This window comes from Aquarana catesbeiana, linkage group LG04 (assembly GCF_042186555.1).
Source record: "Aquarana catesbeiana isolate 2022-GZ linkage group LG04, ASM4218655v1, whole genome shotgun sequence".
NCBI classification, from domain to species: Eukaryota; Metazoa; Chordata; class Amphibia; order Anura; family Ranidae; genus Aquarana; species Aquarana catesbeiana.
Genome location: NC_133327.1, coordinates 10,733,412 through 10,750,504, shown reverse-complemented (window position 1 = coordinate 10,750,504; position 17,093 = coordinate 10,733,412). Strand labels below are relative to the sequence as shown.

The 17,093-nt window shown below is 41.5% G+C and overlaps 1 protein-coding gene across 1 annotated transcript in view; it reads right to left on the bottom strand.

Moving 5' to 3' along the window:
- Nucleotides 1-645: 645 nt before the first annotated feature.
- LOC141139049 (PIN2/TERF1-interacting telomerase inhibitor 1-like) overlaps nt 646-17,093 on the bottom strand; it is a 207,469-nt gene continuing 191,021 nt past the window's right edge. The window contains exon 7 of the mRNA XM_073624825.1: nt 646-2,071. Coding sequence (XP_073480926.1) covers nt 1,502-2,071 — 570 coding nt within the window. The 3' untranslated portion in view covers nt 646-1,501. The remainder of the gene's footprint in view (nt 2,072-17,093) is intronic.

The window sequence follows — 17,093 nt, the reverse complement described above, 5'->3', positions numbered from 1 at the left end:
GCAACGAGTGCAGGGTTGCCATGCCAGCGGCGCAGATCCACCCACCTCCTCCTGGTCCCAGCGCCACGTAATTACACACCAGAGTCTCTCTGCGCCGCTGATGAGAGTGAGACAGGGAGAGAGAGAGAGAGACTCGGGCAGTGCAGCGCTGCAGCCTGCAAGTGACTGTGACAGGTGTGACAATCCTGTCAGTGAGATATTTTCGGTGGTGGGGGGGGGGGGGGTAAGGGCAATTGCCCTGTTGCGCGCCCCCCCCCCCAGATCCGCCCCTGCTGCCTGGCTGTCTTTCTACTTTAGAAGGCTTTAGTTATTTTTTGAGACCCGGTACAAGCATGCACATTAAGTGATCTGGGTTAACAAACAGCCAAGCTGTTTTGGGTTGATGACTTTGTAAAAGTAGAGACAGCCAATTAATTAATATTTTCAGAAGGTCAGCATGGCAGCCCCAGGTTTCCTTAACATTACTTCTCGTGATCTAGACGGCCAAGGTTAGAAAGCTCAGTTTTCAGACTACTAACATTCTAAAATCATTTACAGTAATACCTTGGATTGCGAGCATAATTCGTTCCAGAAACATGTTTGTAATCCAAGGCACTTGTATATCAAAGCAAGTTTCCCCAAAAGAAATAATGGAAACTCAGATGATTCGTTCTACAACCATTTATTCATAAATCCTTCAGTTTTTTAGTCCATATAAAAAGATTATAGCAACGTGATAGGTTGTGTAACCATAAAATGTCCATCCACAAACGGAAGCCTCCACAAGGGGATTAGAGGCAAAATTCATCAGGAGCTACAGAGTATAAAAGAGAAGAGAGGCGCCTCTAAGTGTAGCAATATGTTACTAAATGTTGTACCTCCATTAAATGTAACCGTATTGCTACACTTAGAGGCGCCCTCTTCTATTTTATACTCAGTTGTAATGTGACGCTACTTGTATATCAAGTCAAAATTTATTAAAAAAATTTTGCTTGTCTTGCAAAACGCTCTCAAACTAAGGTTTTACTGCATTTATAAATGTTTCACATAAAGATTTAAAACATGATTGAGATTGCAGGCTTTTACATTTCATGCTGCTTCATTCAAGGCATCTTGGCAGTGATAAATAAATTGTATCTAGTAGTTACAGAACAAATTCATACGTACAGGTGGGTGCCACATGGGGTGCCAAGAACGTAATCCAAATACCTGAAGAACGATCCCCATTCAAGGTAGAATGAGCCAAATGGCTCCATACACATTAGCAGCATGCAAAAAGCTCACTTCACTGCTGGCTCACAGCAAAGATGCCCTCGGTATTATTCCTTCCCTGATGCTGGGGCGCTCTTAATGGGTGGGATTACTGTTGCAAAGTCCCCTGAGCAGCCATGAACGTTGTGAATGGTAAGCACCAGATGCAATATGCACCCAGCATTTATAATAATATCTTATCAAAAGGCAGAAGAGTATATAGAAGAGTCTCCAATTTCATATTGCTATTTTAATATGGCACTAAAATGATCTAATCATGGGACTTTTGCTTCTTCTTCTTTTTCTTCTTCTTTGGTTCCTCAGTAGAAGCATCCTCAATCGGAAGAGGAGTATCTTCCTTCTTTTCAATCTGGTCCAAAGCCTCCTTATTCCTTTTGTTTTTACTTTTCTTTCTTTTCAGTTCATCCTCCTGGACTTGTTCAGGCTCCTCTTGTTCCTCTGTACCATCAGTGATCTCACAACGATTTTTTTTGCTTTTTGACTTTTTCCGTTCATGCACGGGATATTCTTCCTCATTCCTTTCCACCAGCTTCGACTCATTCTCATAGTCAACATCATTCTGACTAGGTTTCTTCTTTTTGTGTTTTTTCTTGGGCTCGGTAGAACAGTCTGAGCTGTCTGCTGGGCTGGCTTCGGCGCTCTGCTGGGCAGACTCTGTACGCCTAGACTGAGATTTTTTAAGCTCTGCCATTCGTTTGGCAAAGTATTGAGTTACCGATAAAGAACTGGTCACCGTATTACTCAACTCAACCTCATTTTTAGGGCTTGGAGTCTCTTGTTCCTTTTCTTCACTTTCTTCAGAGTCTGCATTAGCTTCATCCTGGAGGATTAAAGAAAGAACACGTCAGTATGCCATAGATGAGAAGAACTTTTAATTATGCCGCAAAAGTAATAAATCTAATAATAAAATTGGTAACGTCCCATGTTGCTGTCCTCACAGGTTTCACTTTCTTCTCCTGTATGTTTTTTTTCCAGGAGAACAGAGCAAATTACTTACTTTTATCTACAGAAAAAAGACACAAGTCCATCTAGTTCAACCAACATTAAACCCTACACTCTATTAGAACAAAGGAGTCCAAGATGTGGTAGGTTGAAATGTTACTTTGGCTAGTTCACTTGTGGAATGACGACACCTAGCCATTGCATGTTACCTATCTTTTAGGTTGATGCTCGAGGAAAGGGTTAAGCAATGCCATGGGCTCCAAAGTAGATGGTCTCCTCAAACTGACAGGAAGAGCAAAAATAGTTCAACCAGTGCTTAACAGGGGCCTAAAATGCAAGAGATGATCTGCTCATCTCTAAGTCCAATCTAGCACGGTAACTGTATGGGATTAATACCTATATTGATCCTGCAGCTCAAATTTTTTTATGTACCCTAATGCATGGAATGCAGGCTTTAGAAGCACTCTAATTTTTACACGCAGACCGAATCCTCCCAGAAAAAGTAAATTTTTTGCATTTTTTGAAACATATATGTATGTGCCAATTACTGAACGACAACAAAATAGAAATGAATTGTTGGGTTTGCATACACTAAGATTTTACTGGTTGCAAAATAGTTAAAGATCTAATGGCCACATAGTTGGCCAGACATTTCCTTTAATAAAATCAGAGTCTAAAGGAACTTCTCTACAATTTTTACAGTTTGATATTTCGCAGAAAAAAAATCCATCATAGTCAAAGTTAAACTACTGCATTCCCATGAGAAGCCTTATTAAAAGAGATGAAATATTGCTTGATCAATTGACTGTTGGCCAGGTGTCCATCCAAGAGGAAGACAGCCCAAGCTTTTAAGACAAACATTATGACAGAGAAATTCCAGCAATGATCCGAATAAAAGCTCTGCATTTCACTTTCATCTCAAGTCCAACATGGGTTTGAGGACTTTGCTTGCGTGTTTTGGAGAACCACCTTGGTCCTCTCAGTATTAGAACATAATTTATTATAGTAACGAACAAATCAAAGAATTTTTTTTCGATCTTGCAGAGATATCAACAAACTGAATGCAGGATGTGCCTGACCTGGGGACAAAACTGCAGAAGACATGGGCATATGCTATTGTGTGCATTCATTTTAATGTATTAAAATGCAAAGCTATCACTGGGCTCATGAGTATAATGAGCTATCGGGGTCTTTACAACTTTTTGTGCACCAACCAGGAATATAGTTACCAAGTCCTCCCTTTTGACATGTGTGAACTAAGCTGTCTATGGATGGGCAGATCATCAGTAGGCATAGGAGATAAGAAATCAACCCACAGGCACTCAGGTCCTAATATGACTTTTTACTTTGTCTATGGTATAGAACATGGATTTGTGGACACTGGAAAAAAAAAAAAAAACTGGAGAAAAGGGAAAGATCCATCAATGATGGAAACTGCAGCCTGTTTTAAATAATAACAGCTACTAGTGCAAGCAAAACTTTAGATACACTGCTTTTATTGATGTATTAAAAAACAGTGAAGAGTTGATTGCAGTTAGGCTTAGAGTGATTTCTCCGTAAGGGAGAAGAGGTCCATCACATTAGGACACTACAAAAACTGAAGGCTCGTGAAGTAAGATAGGGTTATAGGGGGACACCCAGGGGACATTTACTCTAAAGCTTTGCCAATGTCCAATCACCTGAAGGTACCAGCTTATAACCCAGGGTCTGTAAATATCAAGCCTGTGACCTGTACTGTATGATTAAAGGAGAAGTCCAGCCAAAGCTTGTTTGACTGTACATCTCCTATGGATCACAGGAGTGCAGTTCGTTTTGCACTCCTGTGACCCATTTTCAGCAGAGAGCGGACTGAAGTCCGCTTTCTGCTGACGTCACCAATGTCACCAGGCACCGCGACATTTAGGCCCGTGTGTACAGCAGCCTATCCGACAGAAGCTGGCCATCTGACCAGCTTCTGTAGAAGGGGCATGACTTAGAAAGGTTTGCTGACTGGGGTGTTTTGGTGGGGGACCGTCAATAGCGCAGTGGGGGAGATTAATGTACTAACATTGCATAGCTAGTACAGCAGCTCCTCCCAAGTGCTTCATTTTTTTTGTTCAGCCCGCTGGGTTGAATGAAAAAAAAAACACAAAAAAACAAAAAACAAATAACAGCTTGTACCAGGCTTTAGGCTTAGATGGGACTGTTTATGGCTACTCATAGGATGAGAGGGGCTTCTGACCATTAAAGCTGAACTAAACCTGTTGCTTTAGGGCCCTTTCAACAGGACAGACCAAATCGGGACCGCCTCTCAGTTTTTCAGGCCGATCCGACGTCCAGTCAGGATTAGCCGTGGGGGGCGCACAGCACGGCAATCGGTGGTGTGGTGTGGCAGTCTGACACACTGCATCTCTGATCTAGGTAAAGAGCCTGTGACGTAGGCTCTTTACCATGTGATCAGCTGTGTCCAATCACAGCTGATCACAGTTTAAACAGGAAGAGCCGTTTATCTGCTTTTCCTCCACTTGCACTGACAGGTGTGAGTAGAAGAGAGCCGAATGGCTGCAATCCTGACAGGAGAGGTCTGATTATTAGTTGCTTATCAGTGCAGACCCATCGACGATGCCAACTTCAGACCACCAGGGATGCCCACTAGAGGAGCCAACCAGTGCCCATTAGGATGGCACTCTGTGTCCAATGATGCCTGCCAGTGCCTTCTGATCAGTGCTGTCTATCAGTGCCATCTATCAATGCTGCCCATCAGTGCCCACCAGTGCCACTTATGATTGCCCATCAGTGCCTCCTATAAGTGCCCATCAGTGCCACCTATCGGTGCCGCCTATCAGTGCTGCATATCATTGCCACCTATCAGTGCCCAGTGCTGCTTATCAGTACCGCCTATCAGTGCTCATCAGTGCTGCATATAAGTGCCCATCATTACCACCTCATCAGTGCCAATCAGTGCTGCCTCATCAGTAAGGAGAAAACTTACTTATTTACAAAAGTTTTGTAACAGAAACGAAGAAAAACTTTTTCTTTCTCTAAATTTTTAGTCTTTTTATTTGTAGCACAAAAAACAAAAACCCCAGTGGCGATCAAATACCACCAAAAGAAAGTTATATTTGTGGGGAAAAAAATGATAAAAATTTAATTTGCGTACAGGGTCGCATGACTGCGCAATTGTCACTTTCAATAATCGGACATTCACCTAACCCACGGTCCAGCGATGCGGGTGCAGGAAGCCTCACTCCTCTCCGTGGCGCCGGCATCTCTGTGGGCACCCAGCTGTGGCTTTACAGCCGGGCGCATGCCACACTGTGAATGGCCAGGCAATCTTTTGGGACCTGTGACGTGTCCCAGAAGATTGCAGGGAGGGAGGGGGGAGAGGTGATCTTCCTTCCGGGGCCAGGGGAGGAAGTAGAAGCTGGGTGCCTCTAAGAACAGGGTACCCGCTCCCCCCCCAAAAAAAAAATAACATGCCAAATGTGGCATGTTAGGGGATCAAAAATGGTCAAGTTCCATTTTTGGGTGGAACTATGCTTTAAGTACTTTCCCATGTCTGGGTGGGGGATCTGGATAGTCTGTTCATCTTCTGTGAGGTACTGATCTTTGTGTACTATAGGGGTCTTCAAACTTCGGCCCTCCAGTTGCTCAGGAACTACAATTCCCATAATGCCTAGTCATGTCTGTGAATGTCAGTGTTCTAACAATGCCTCATGGGATGTGTAGTTCCGTAACAGCTGGAGGGCCGTAGTTTGAGGATCCCTGGTGTACTACTTTAGCCTTTTGGGTACATTGTATGAGAAATAGCAATGGATCCTGGGCTACAAGGAATAACCACATGAGGAGGCACAGGGTACATTCTTCAATTCTAATACATGGTGAACAACTTTGGGTATAATCAGGAATACCTTTTGAAGTCTGACTGCGAAAATGTTGCATCAGACTTGAAGAATGAGTAGATGGCCTCTTGTTGTGTGTACTGTAAGCTCCACCTTATTGGTTTCTGCTGACAGAACTTTAGTTTATCCAAGAGAACCTGGTATGGTGATATTTTGGCTACAAAGGATAGGCAGATGATTTACCGCCTTTGGCTCTTGAAGACACTTCCACTTATAGTTAGACTAATACTTCACAGTCAAATCAAATGGTCAATGGACAACATCATTAGTGTGATATAAAGCATGATATTATAAAGGTAGCTATAGCTTCGTACAAGTATGCACCGAGTAAAGCTCTTTTACAAACTCCCCATATATCGTGCAGTATAAGAGCGCCGCAGACCACCTGTTCCTTGCAAGCCACCATTTTCCATCTGAGTGAGTCTTGCCAATCAGCAGGCACTCCCCTGTACCAGAAACTGGCAACACCCGTCTCCACTTACTCTTCTGAATTCCGCTTCTGACAACTTAATGACTGTAACTGACTACTGATATGAAGTAATGCTCCCGAACGAAGAATTCTCAGTACAAACATGTTTTTCCTCCCCCCTTTTCTCTCTCCTCACTGAGCCAAGCAAGTTTAGAGAGGCGTTTTGATCTTATAAACAAGAACCCCATGGTCACCAATTTTGTATGTTGATAAGAAATTTAATAAGCATGGGCCAGTGCACACAGAGCCAGCAGGGCATGAAGACAGGCAGGATGGTGCCAGCCCCAGGAAACTATTCAGTTGATGGGGAAGAATTAATCATCTTGAGGTCCAAGTCCATGCCAGCTTTGTGCCCCGCTACCCCTACTGCCAACAGCGCAAGCCGCCTGCTCACACATCCATGGCAACTTTATCAGTGTTTGGGCTGCCAAGCTGTATTACTGGAGTTATGGGCAATTTAATCATCAAGCGGTCACCCTCCACATAGGCTTTCTGGTACATAGAAATGAAAGCGCTAAAGCTCAAGAATTTATACTCCAATAAAAAAAAAAAAAAAAAAAATTACCTGGGCTTCTACAGCTATAGAGAAAGCATGTTTTTTTTCTGCAAGTAGGGCAGGGGTATTACAAAGCTACTTTATGCTGCTCCTTCCTCTGTCATAGGATGACTTTCTTGACCTTTCCAAAGATCATCAAACTGCCAAATAGACTAGCCTGCTGCATAATTTCTTTCACTTTGATAGTGTTTTTAAAGTGTTCCTTTACTTTTTTTGAGCAGTGTATAAAAAGTTTTCTGCTTGTTTGTGTTCATGCACTGTGCAGAAACCACAGGAAGGCTGGCTTCCCAAGATTTTGGGCATCGGATTTGTAACCTTGTTATAAAATTGTAACCTTAACCTTTTGATGAAAGGCAGGTCCTCAAACATACAACCCTTTCCCTATTTAAAGTATGCACACAGGACTTTGAGAGTCAAGGCAGCAGCACTGTTTTTCTGGGAAAGAAATCAATATATGCATATAAAGGAGAATAGATGGGGTAGGAAGAGGTGGCGTGCCATAGCCTGACAGAGAGGAACTCAAGCAGGGTTGACAACACTTCAAGGCAGCACTGCCAGCCAACAACAAGGAGTTAGGAACTCACTAGATTTCTGGCAGGGCCAATGCAATGGTTATTTTCTGTAATTTCAGCTTTTAAAGGAGTAAAACATGGAAAAATGTCCATGCATTACCAGGGCCAGATTTCCCACAAAGCCACCGAGGCCAGGCCTCAGGGCGGCAGTGGTGCAGGGGCTGCGCCACTCCTGCGGCCACTTCTTGGCTTTCGTGGCCGCCCCCCCACCCGCATTAACATAGCAACATGGCAGGTGCGGCAGGTCCGTGCCTTCTCTAATTTTACTGCACTGCCCCCTCCCCACATTGCCTGTCTTATTCACATGAAAAGCGGCTGCTCTAGACAAAGGGCAGGACTTTTTAAGTTAAGAAGTGGGTGATTGGTTGCTAGGCAGTGGGGCGGTCCCAGCAATAAATCACTCACTTTTAACGTGAAGAATCCCGCCCATTGTCCAGAGCGGCCAGGCTCCATGTCTTGTGTGAATAAGGTAGGGTTTTTTGGGGAGGGGGGAGTGCTGTGCTGTAAAGGAGTTTGATGGGGGCTCAGTCTGTGATTGGGGGGGTCAGTCTGTGATTGGGGGGGTCAGTCTGTGATGGGGAGTCAGTCTGTGATGGGTCAGGACCAGTTTGTGTTGGGGGGTCAGTCTGTGATGGGGGGGGGGGGGTCCGTCTATGATGGGGGGTCTGCTATGGGTCAGGTCAGTCTGTAATGGGGGTCTGTGATGTGGGGGTCAGTCTGTAATGAGGGTCTGTGATGGGGGGTCAGTCTGTAATGAGGGGTCTGTGATGGGGGGGTCAGTCTGTGATGGGTCAGTCTGTAATGGGGGGTCTGTGATGGGGATTTGTGATAAGGCGGGGGGGATGTGACGTAAGGGGGGGCTAAGGATGTAAAAGGGGGTCGTGATGTAAAAGGGGTAAGTGATGTAAAGGGGGGACTGAGGACACTGATGTAAAAGTGGGGTCTGTGATTTCTGCACTAGCAAAACACAGGTCTCTGCAAGGGCAATAGAAAACAATTGTTTTCTATGTGTCCTATTCCAACTGCAACAGCGCCACTGCGTGCTGAGCAGTGTGGTGCAAAATGCATACTGTTTCTATGCACTGCAACTGAGCTGTCATGCATTAAAATGAATGAAATGTATTTGCATAAAGAAATATTTACGATCATCTTTGGGTCAAGAAAGACTGAACAGTTTAGCTTTACTTGCCATTGAGTCAGAACTTTTAAATACTTTGTCCTACGAAGATATTATCGATGAGTTTGCCAAAAGAAAAGTTAGAACTAAAAAAATTGTAGGGAGTTTCTTACTGCTATCTTTAATAAAATCGAATAATCTTTAAAAGGTATTTTCTGCATTACAGAGTATTTTCAGTCTGTACAATTAAAGCCAGTTATTTTCAGTGTTCTCGTGTGTGGAGATATGTTTTTAATTGATCTATTGTAGTAGTCATAGATAAAGGACGAGAAAGGTGGTGTGTGTGTATGGGGGGGGGGGCATTGAAGGACCTGGCCTTGGGACGGCAAAGGGAGTAAATCCGGGCCTGTGTATTACAGAGATTTACTATATGTGTGTTTACGTTTTACCAGGCTTACAATTTAACTTCCAGTTCAAGATAAACCTTTTTAACCACTTCCGGACCGCCCACCGTTGTTATACGTCGGTACTTTGAAGGAGGTTATCATTGTTATGACAGCAGCTAGCTGCCATAACCCCGGTATCCTCTTCTTCAGTGAGCAGTCGGGTTTAAGATAAAAGTGGTCTCTCTGGCGGATTCACTGTGAAATCCCTTTAATCGGCGGTGGGAGAGGGCCCCCGCCACGATCCGGTGCCCTCCGCCGCTTACCGTAGCCATCGGCAGCGGCGATCTCGTCCTTCTATTGGCCTGACATGGAGACGAGGGAGGGGAAGATGGCCCCCACCCGTCTCCATATCATTGCAGGGCAGAAGCGACGTCACAACATCATTTCCACCCATAGCTCTTAAAGGGCCATTTTTTTTTCATTTTACATCACTTCCGAAGTTGTATTCTGTCATATGAGGAGTTACGTAACTTTAGTAACCTCTTCATTTCCGATATGGAGACTACAAGCATGCAAAAAAAAAAAAAAAAAAAAAAAAAAATCAAACCACCCAGACGATCATTCCTTTAATAATCTCATTGTGTGGAGCTTGGCTAAAGCCTCGTACACATGGAGTCGTTTGATTATTCCTCCATGTCAAGAATCAAGCCCTGTTTGGACCCTTATACACCAGTATATCACTGTGCGATACCAACACTACCTATGGCCACAGGCTCCTATCACAGCCCTAAGGAAGTCAAACGGCCCAGTTATCACAAAGAACCTCTTTCTAGATATAACTGGGCCTTTTATGGTCAACTTTGCCCAACCACATGAAGGGATAGGTCATAACGTTCAACAAGCATAAACATCTCTTTCAAATACTGCACTGCTGTAAGCAATATGGTCATTTGAGTGGCTGTAGGGTCAACCCAACCCACAGAATTGGAATCCAACCCACAGAAAAACACAAAATGATGACAAAATGCAAAAACATTCTCGGTTTCTCAAAAAAACAAAAAGAAAAACCTTGTACAACAGCCCAAACATTTGCTTAGTCTCAGCTCTGTAAAGGTGGTACACAAGCAGGAATGCAGAATGTTGACCACTATCCCACCTGCTGCAGACATTTTAACCCAATGTATCCAATGGAGAAAAAGAAATGAGCCTCAAAAAACGTTTCGATGCAGTCAAAAAATCGATTTCAGTGATAAAGTTTGCTTGTTATCTCTCACATTTAATTCCTGCATTGCTGGGCTGTATTATGTGAGGTGTGAGGTGTTTGGGTGGCACCTGAGCCTTAACAAGCTTCCTAAGAGTCTATTGTAAGAGCTTTGCACCAACAATGGGACACTATTCCTTTCACAGACACAAATGAAGAGGCACTATTCCTCTCACTGATACCAATGATGGGGCACTATTCCTTTCATGGACACCAACGATGGGGCATTGTTCCTTTCACGGACGCCAATGATAGGACACCATTTCTCTCACTGATCCCAACAATAGGACACTATTCTTCTTACCACCGATGGGGCATTGTTACCGACCACAAGCCACAGTCTGGCCCCTCTAAAATCTGATGGACAGTAAACTGGTCCTTTGTTTAGAAAGTTTGGAGACTCCTGCCCTAGAGGAACAGCAAGGTATTTTCTAGAGCAGCAAGACCGCCAAGATTCAACTTTACATGGCTATATATGCAGCAACCATTTATAGTTAAGGATTTATAAGCATAGAACAAAATATAGAGTTTGATGGTACTTTTAATGAGAGCAGACTGACAATTGACAATGAAAATCTCCATAAAGAGTCCAAACCACAACATAGACCTTAGGTAGTCTGTAGATGCCCTGCAACCTATGACTTCTACACCCATTAGTTTGAAATTTGTTTTGTTCACACATTTGGGCCAGACAAACAACTTCTGCACCTGTTAGCAGGAGGTGTAAGGTTCCACGATATTGTTGAGACAAGTTGAAGTTGTGCAATAGCTCTGATAAACTAAAAGCTTACATCAGACTGATGTGTGTAGAAACTAGATATAGACCAACGATAGTCAACCAATAACTTTGGGCATCCATAACCACCAGCATGTTCTGCTAGCTAATATGCGTGCATGGGGTCAGGCAGAACTGTTATAAGGGTTGCACACATTTATTTATTACAGGTACTTATATAAATAGCACCGTCATTTTATGCAGCGCTTTACATATATATTTTACATTCACACCAGTCCCTACCCTCAAGGAGCTTACAATCTAAGGTCCCTAACTCACATTAATACTTACACATACTAGGGCCAATTTAGACCAGAGCCAATGAACCTACCAGCATGTCTTTGAAGGGTGGGAGGAAACTGGAAACCCACGCAGGCACAAAGACAACATGCAAACTCTGTGCAGGTAGTGCTGTGGTTGGGATTCGAACAGACGACCCTAATGCTGCTGGGCAGGAGTGCTAACCACTGTGATGCCCACACACACACAAACAATATTAAACAGATCTAAAATCCTTCTAGACCCATGATGACCTTGAATGACAACAGGTCCTATCACATAGACACCAACAGTGATTAATAAGGTAGCAAAATACTACAGCACAAGTTCCTTACATGGATAAACATATCAGTTCAACAATGTCCACATATGAAAAGTACTATATATGTAATATGCAAAGTTAAGCGATACATGGCATATTAACAAATGCAAGGGCATAGGGTATTTATCGAGATTAGTACATCGAGATAAAAAAGGTGTATCCAAGTCTGAATTACATTAATGTGAACACAAAAGAATAGCAAATATTACAGATACCAAGATAGGGAGGAAAACCAAATGGGTGGCAACATTTTGGGAATGAGACAAATCCCCTTTTGTTAAGCCGTTCTCACCTAGTTCAACCTATCTGTGCCATTTAAATGGTCTACGCTCACCATTTCCCTCCAACTGGCCATTGTGATATCCATGAGGCCTTATTTCCTGAGCGCCACACCCACAGGAGTGCCAACCACACAAATATGTACGAATATTAAAGTATTGAATAAGAAAAAAAAAAAGTATTTATACACACACACACACACACACACACACACACACACACACACACACACACACACACACTTGTGCTCATAAGTTTACATATCCTGGCAGAATTTTTGATTTCTTGGCCATTTTTCAGGGAATATGATAACACAAAAACTTTTCTTTCACTCATGGTTAGTGTTTGGCTGAAGCCATTTATTATCAGTCAACTGTGTTTACTCTTTTTAAATCATAATGGCAACAGAAACTACCCAAATGACCCTGATCAAAAGTTTACATACCCTGGTGATTTTGGCCTGATAACATGCACACAAGTTGACACAAAAGGGATTTGAATGGCTATTAAAGGTAAACATCCTCACCTGTGATGTGTTTGCTTGTAATTAGTGTGTGTGTGTATATAAAAGGTCAATAAGTTTCTGGATTCCTGACAGACCCTTGCATCTTTCATCCAGTGCTGCACTGATGTTCCTGGATTCTGAGTCATGGGGAAGGCAAAAGAATTGTCAAAGGATCTGCGGGAAAAGGTAGTTGAACTGTATAAAACAGGAAAGGGATATAAAAAGATATCCAAGGAATTGAGAATACCAATCAGCAGTGTTCAAACTCTAATCAAGAAGTGGAAAATGAGGGGTTCAGCTGAAACCAAACCATGGTCAGGTAGACCAACTAAAATTTCAGCCACAACTGCCAGGAAAATTGTTTGTGATGCAAAGAAAAACCCACAAATAACTTCAGGTGAAATACAGGACTCTCTGAAAACATGTGGTGTGGCTGTTTCAAGATGCACAATAAGGAGGCACTTGAAGAAAGATGGGCTGCGTGGTCGAGTCGCCAGAAGAAAGCCATTACTACGCAAATGCCACAAAGTATCCCACTTACAATATGCTGAACAGCACAGAGACAAGCCTCAAACCTTCTGGCACAAAATCATTTGTGGTGATGAGACCAAAATTGAGCTTTTTGGCCACAACCATAAACTCTACGTTTGGAGAGGAGTCAACAAGGCCTATGATGAAAGGTACACCATTCCTAGTGTGAAACACGGAGGTGGATCGCTTGGGGATGTGTGAGCTACAAAGGCACAGGAAATTTGGTCAAAATTGATGGCAAGAGGAATGCAGTATGTTATCAAAAAATACTGGAGGAACATTTGCATTCATCAGCCAGGAAGCTGCCCATGGGACGTACTTGGACATTCCAACATGACAATGATCCAAAACACAAGGCCAAGTCGACCTGTCATTTGCTACAGCACAATAAAGTGAAGGTTCTGAAGTGGCCATCTCAGTCTCCTGACCACAATATTATTGAGCCACTCTGGGGAGATCCCAAACGTGCCGTTCATGCAAGACAGCCCAAGAATTTACAGGAACTGGAGGCTTTTTGCCAAGAGGAACGAGCAGCTTTACCATCTGAGAAGATAAAGAGCCTTATCCACAAATACCACAAAAGACTTCAAGCTGTCATTGATGTTAAAGGGGGCAATACATGGTATTAAGAACTGGGGTAGGTAAACTTTTGATCAGGGTCATTTGGGTAGTTTCTGTTGTCATTATGATTTGAAAAGAGTAAACACAGTTGACGGATAATAAATGGCTTCAGACAAACACTAACCATGAGTGAAATAAAAGTTTTTGGGTTATCATTCATATTCTCTGAAAAATGGCCAAGAAATCATAAATTCTGCCAGGGTATGTAAACTTATGAGCACAACTGTATATATATATATATATATATATATATATATATATATATATATATATATATATATATATATATAATTTTTTTTCAAAGCTCCAGATCTCACTTCACTTCTGTTTATAACCACCACAAAACAAACAAATCTGAAAAAAACCCAAAAAACTTTTAACAAACTTCTAGATGGACATTCTTTTCGGCAAGAAACACTAATGGCAATTGTTTGTATGATCCCAAAACCCCTTTCTGATGATACTTCCTGTGTGAATTATCGGCCTATCTCTCTGTTAAACCTCGATATTAAATTATTAGCAAAAATAATAGCAAAACGTCTCAATAGCATTATAGGAAAATTAATACATAGAGATCAAGTAGGCTTCATGCCAAATAGACAGGCAGGCGATAATATACGCAGGGCAGTGTTATTGGCACATATTGCTAAAAAACGGAAAATCCCTTTATGTTTTCTATCTCTCGATATTAAGAGGGCATTTGACACAGTATCCTGGCAATATATGCAATATTCATTACAAAAATGGGGTTTTGGACCCCACTTTTTAACATGGATCAAAGCATTATATAATAAACCCAAAGCCTATATAAAATATGCTGGATACAAATCTGAAGCCTTTAATATCGAAAGAGGTACCCGACAGAGTTGCCCATTATCTCCCTTATTATTTGCCCTTATACTCGAACCCATGACCCAATACATCAGAACAAACCAAACTATAACTGGCATTGAAGTAGGAGGTATTACACACAAATTATGTATATTTGCAGACGATATATTACTTTTTCTATCATCACCACAGGTCTCTGGCCCTAACTTAATACCAGCTCTTGATGGATTTGCAGCCCTATCCGGCCTTATGATTCATCCTAAGAAATGCCTAGTGCTTAATATTTCACTCACAAACATGGAATTGATCCTGGCTAGGGCTGCACTCCCATTCACATGGGCAGAAAAATCAATCCCATATCTTGGAATTCATTTAACAGCATCTCATTCTGACTTATTCTCAACCAATTATCCTCCTGTATTAAGACAGATCACAAATCTAATAAAACAATGGTCGCAACTTCCTTTATCCTGGATAGGGAAGATTAATGCAATCAAAATGACTATTCTACCCAAATTGCTTTATCTATTCAGAGTCCTCCCTATTCCAATTCCTTCCTATTTTTTGAGAATAGTACAAAAAAGAGCAACTTCGTTTATATGGGGCTCTTCTAAACCACGTATACCTATACACACACTACATCTTCCCAAAAATAAAGGAGGCCTGGGATACCCTAATTTTACTAACTACTACAGAGCAGCACATTTGGCCAATCTGTCCAAATACCATGCAAAACAGGAAATCCCATTATGGGTATTTATAGAGGCTTCAGAAAATGACCCTCTATTAATATCAAATTTATTATGGCTTGATCGTAAAGACCGCTTTAAAATTCATAATCCCATAACTAAACACTTCTTATCTCTCTGGGATAAACTAAAAACCAAATATCAGTTACAATCTCCACACAATCCTCTCCTTTCTTTTATCAGAAATCCGGCCTTTTATCCGGCACGGATCTACCCAAATTCTTTTAAAGCTTGGACAACATCAGCCATTCAGACACTAAATGACTTCATAGCATCTAAATCGTTCCTTTCATTCCCATCGCTTAGAGAAAAATATGATCTACCAAACTCTGAGATATTTAGATATCTCCAAATCAAAAATTTCTATACACCGTTCCTAAAGGGGGATACACCATTATCCCAATTATCCATTTTTGAATCAATCTGTACAAAAGATCCATTTGCTAAAGGTACAATTTCATCACTTTATAATCAATTATATGGAGTAGCAAATCTTAATAGACCCTCTTACGTTCAGAGGTGGGAGGAGGACCTGGGACGAACTTTAGAAGATACGGACTGGTCTAACATATGGCTCACATCTAAGTCATCTTCACCCAACATCTTAGCACTGGAGACAAATTATAAAGTCCTAACTCGCTGGTACCTTGTACCCGCTAGAGTGGCAAAATATTCACCTAATACCTCAACTCTTTGTTTTCGAGGATGCCCAGAAATAGGCACATATTTACACATATGGTGGACGTGCCCAGTAATCCAAACCTTCTGGAAGGAAGTCTTCGTGATTGCATCTAAAATATTTAAAAAAATAATACAACCAGATCCTTATTTAACTTTACTTAATCTAAAACCGGAATGGTTAACACTCTCTCAATTCAAACTTATGATCCAACTAATAACGGCTGCAAAACAAACAGTGGCCAAGGCATGGAAATCTCCTACATTGGTACTAGCAGAAACAATTCACAGAATGAATAATACAATGTCCCATGCTAAGATGGTAGCCATCGATCAAAATCAAATTCCAAAATTTGAAAAACTTTGGCATCCTTGGATAAAACAACAGTTCCTGTCAAACTTCAATGACTCTGTCCTGTTGCCATGGTAACAGATTAAATGACTTACAGAGACACCCATTCTAAGGCTTCAAAGAGAACTAAAAAGAATAATAAACTGACGAGCGGGACAACCTTGCGGACCATACCTCTACCTTTCAACCCTTTTTCTTCTTTCTCTTTCCTTTTCTCCACCTTACGATTAAAGCTCATTATCAGAATTTATTTGACCTATATACACTCTACTTGTAAACAATATGTATAGTAGGTATAAATCATTTAAATACCTACAAAAGTAACTAAGGAAATGATATATATCTTTAATTTAGGTTTACGTGAACCCAATGTTTAATATTTGAAATTTCATGATATTTACCTATATAAACCCTACTGTAAAACAATGAGCTTACTTTATAGATCCTTGTAAACTTACTTTATGTATCTTTATAACATTGTATACTCAATAAACTTCTTTTGACAAGGAAAAAAACCCAAAAAACTACTAATAGACTGTTTATAGAGAATCGAAGTAGATTACATTAAGAAATGTAATTTTATAAATCTGAAAATACTATTAATGATATCACTTGTGCCACCACAAGTTCCTGAATTTATAGATCTAAACTAAGCATGTTGAACATATATACATCTTTTTATTAACAAATCAGGAAACTGTGTTTTTGGCTGTTGTCACTGTCAAATATCTATGCA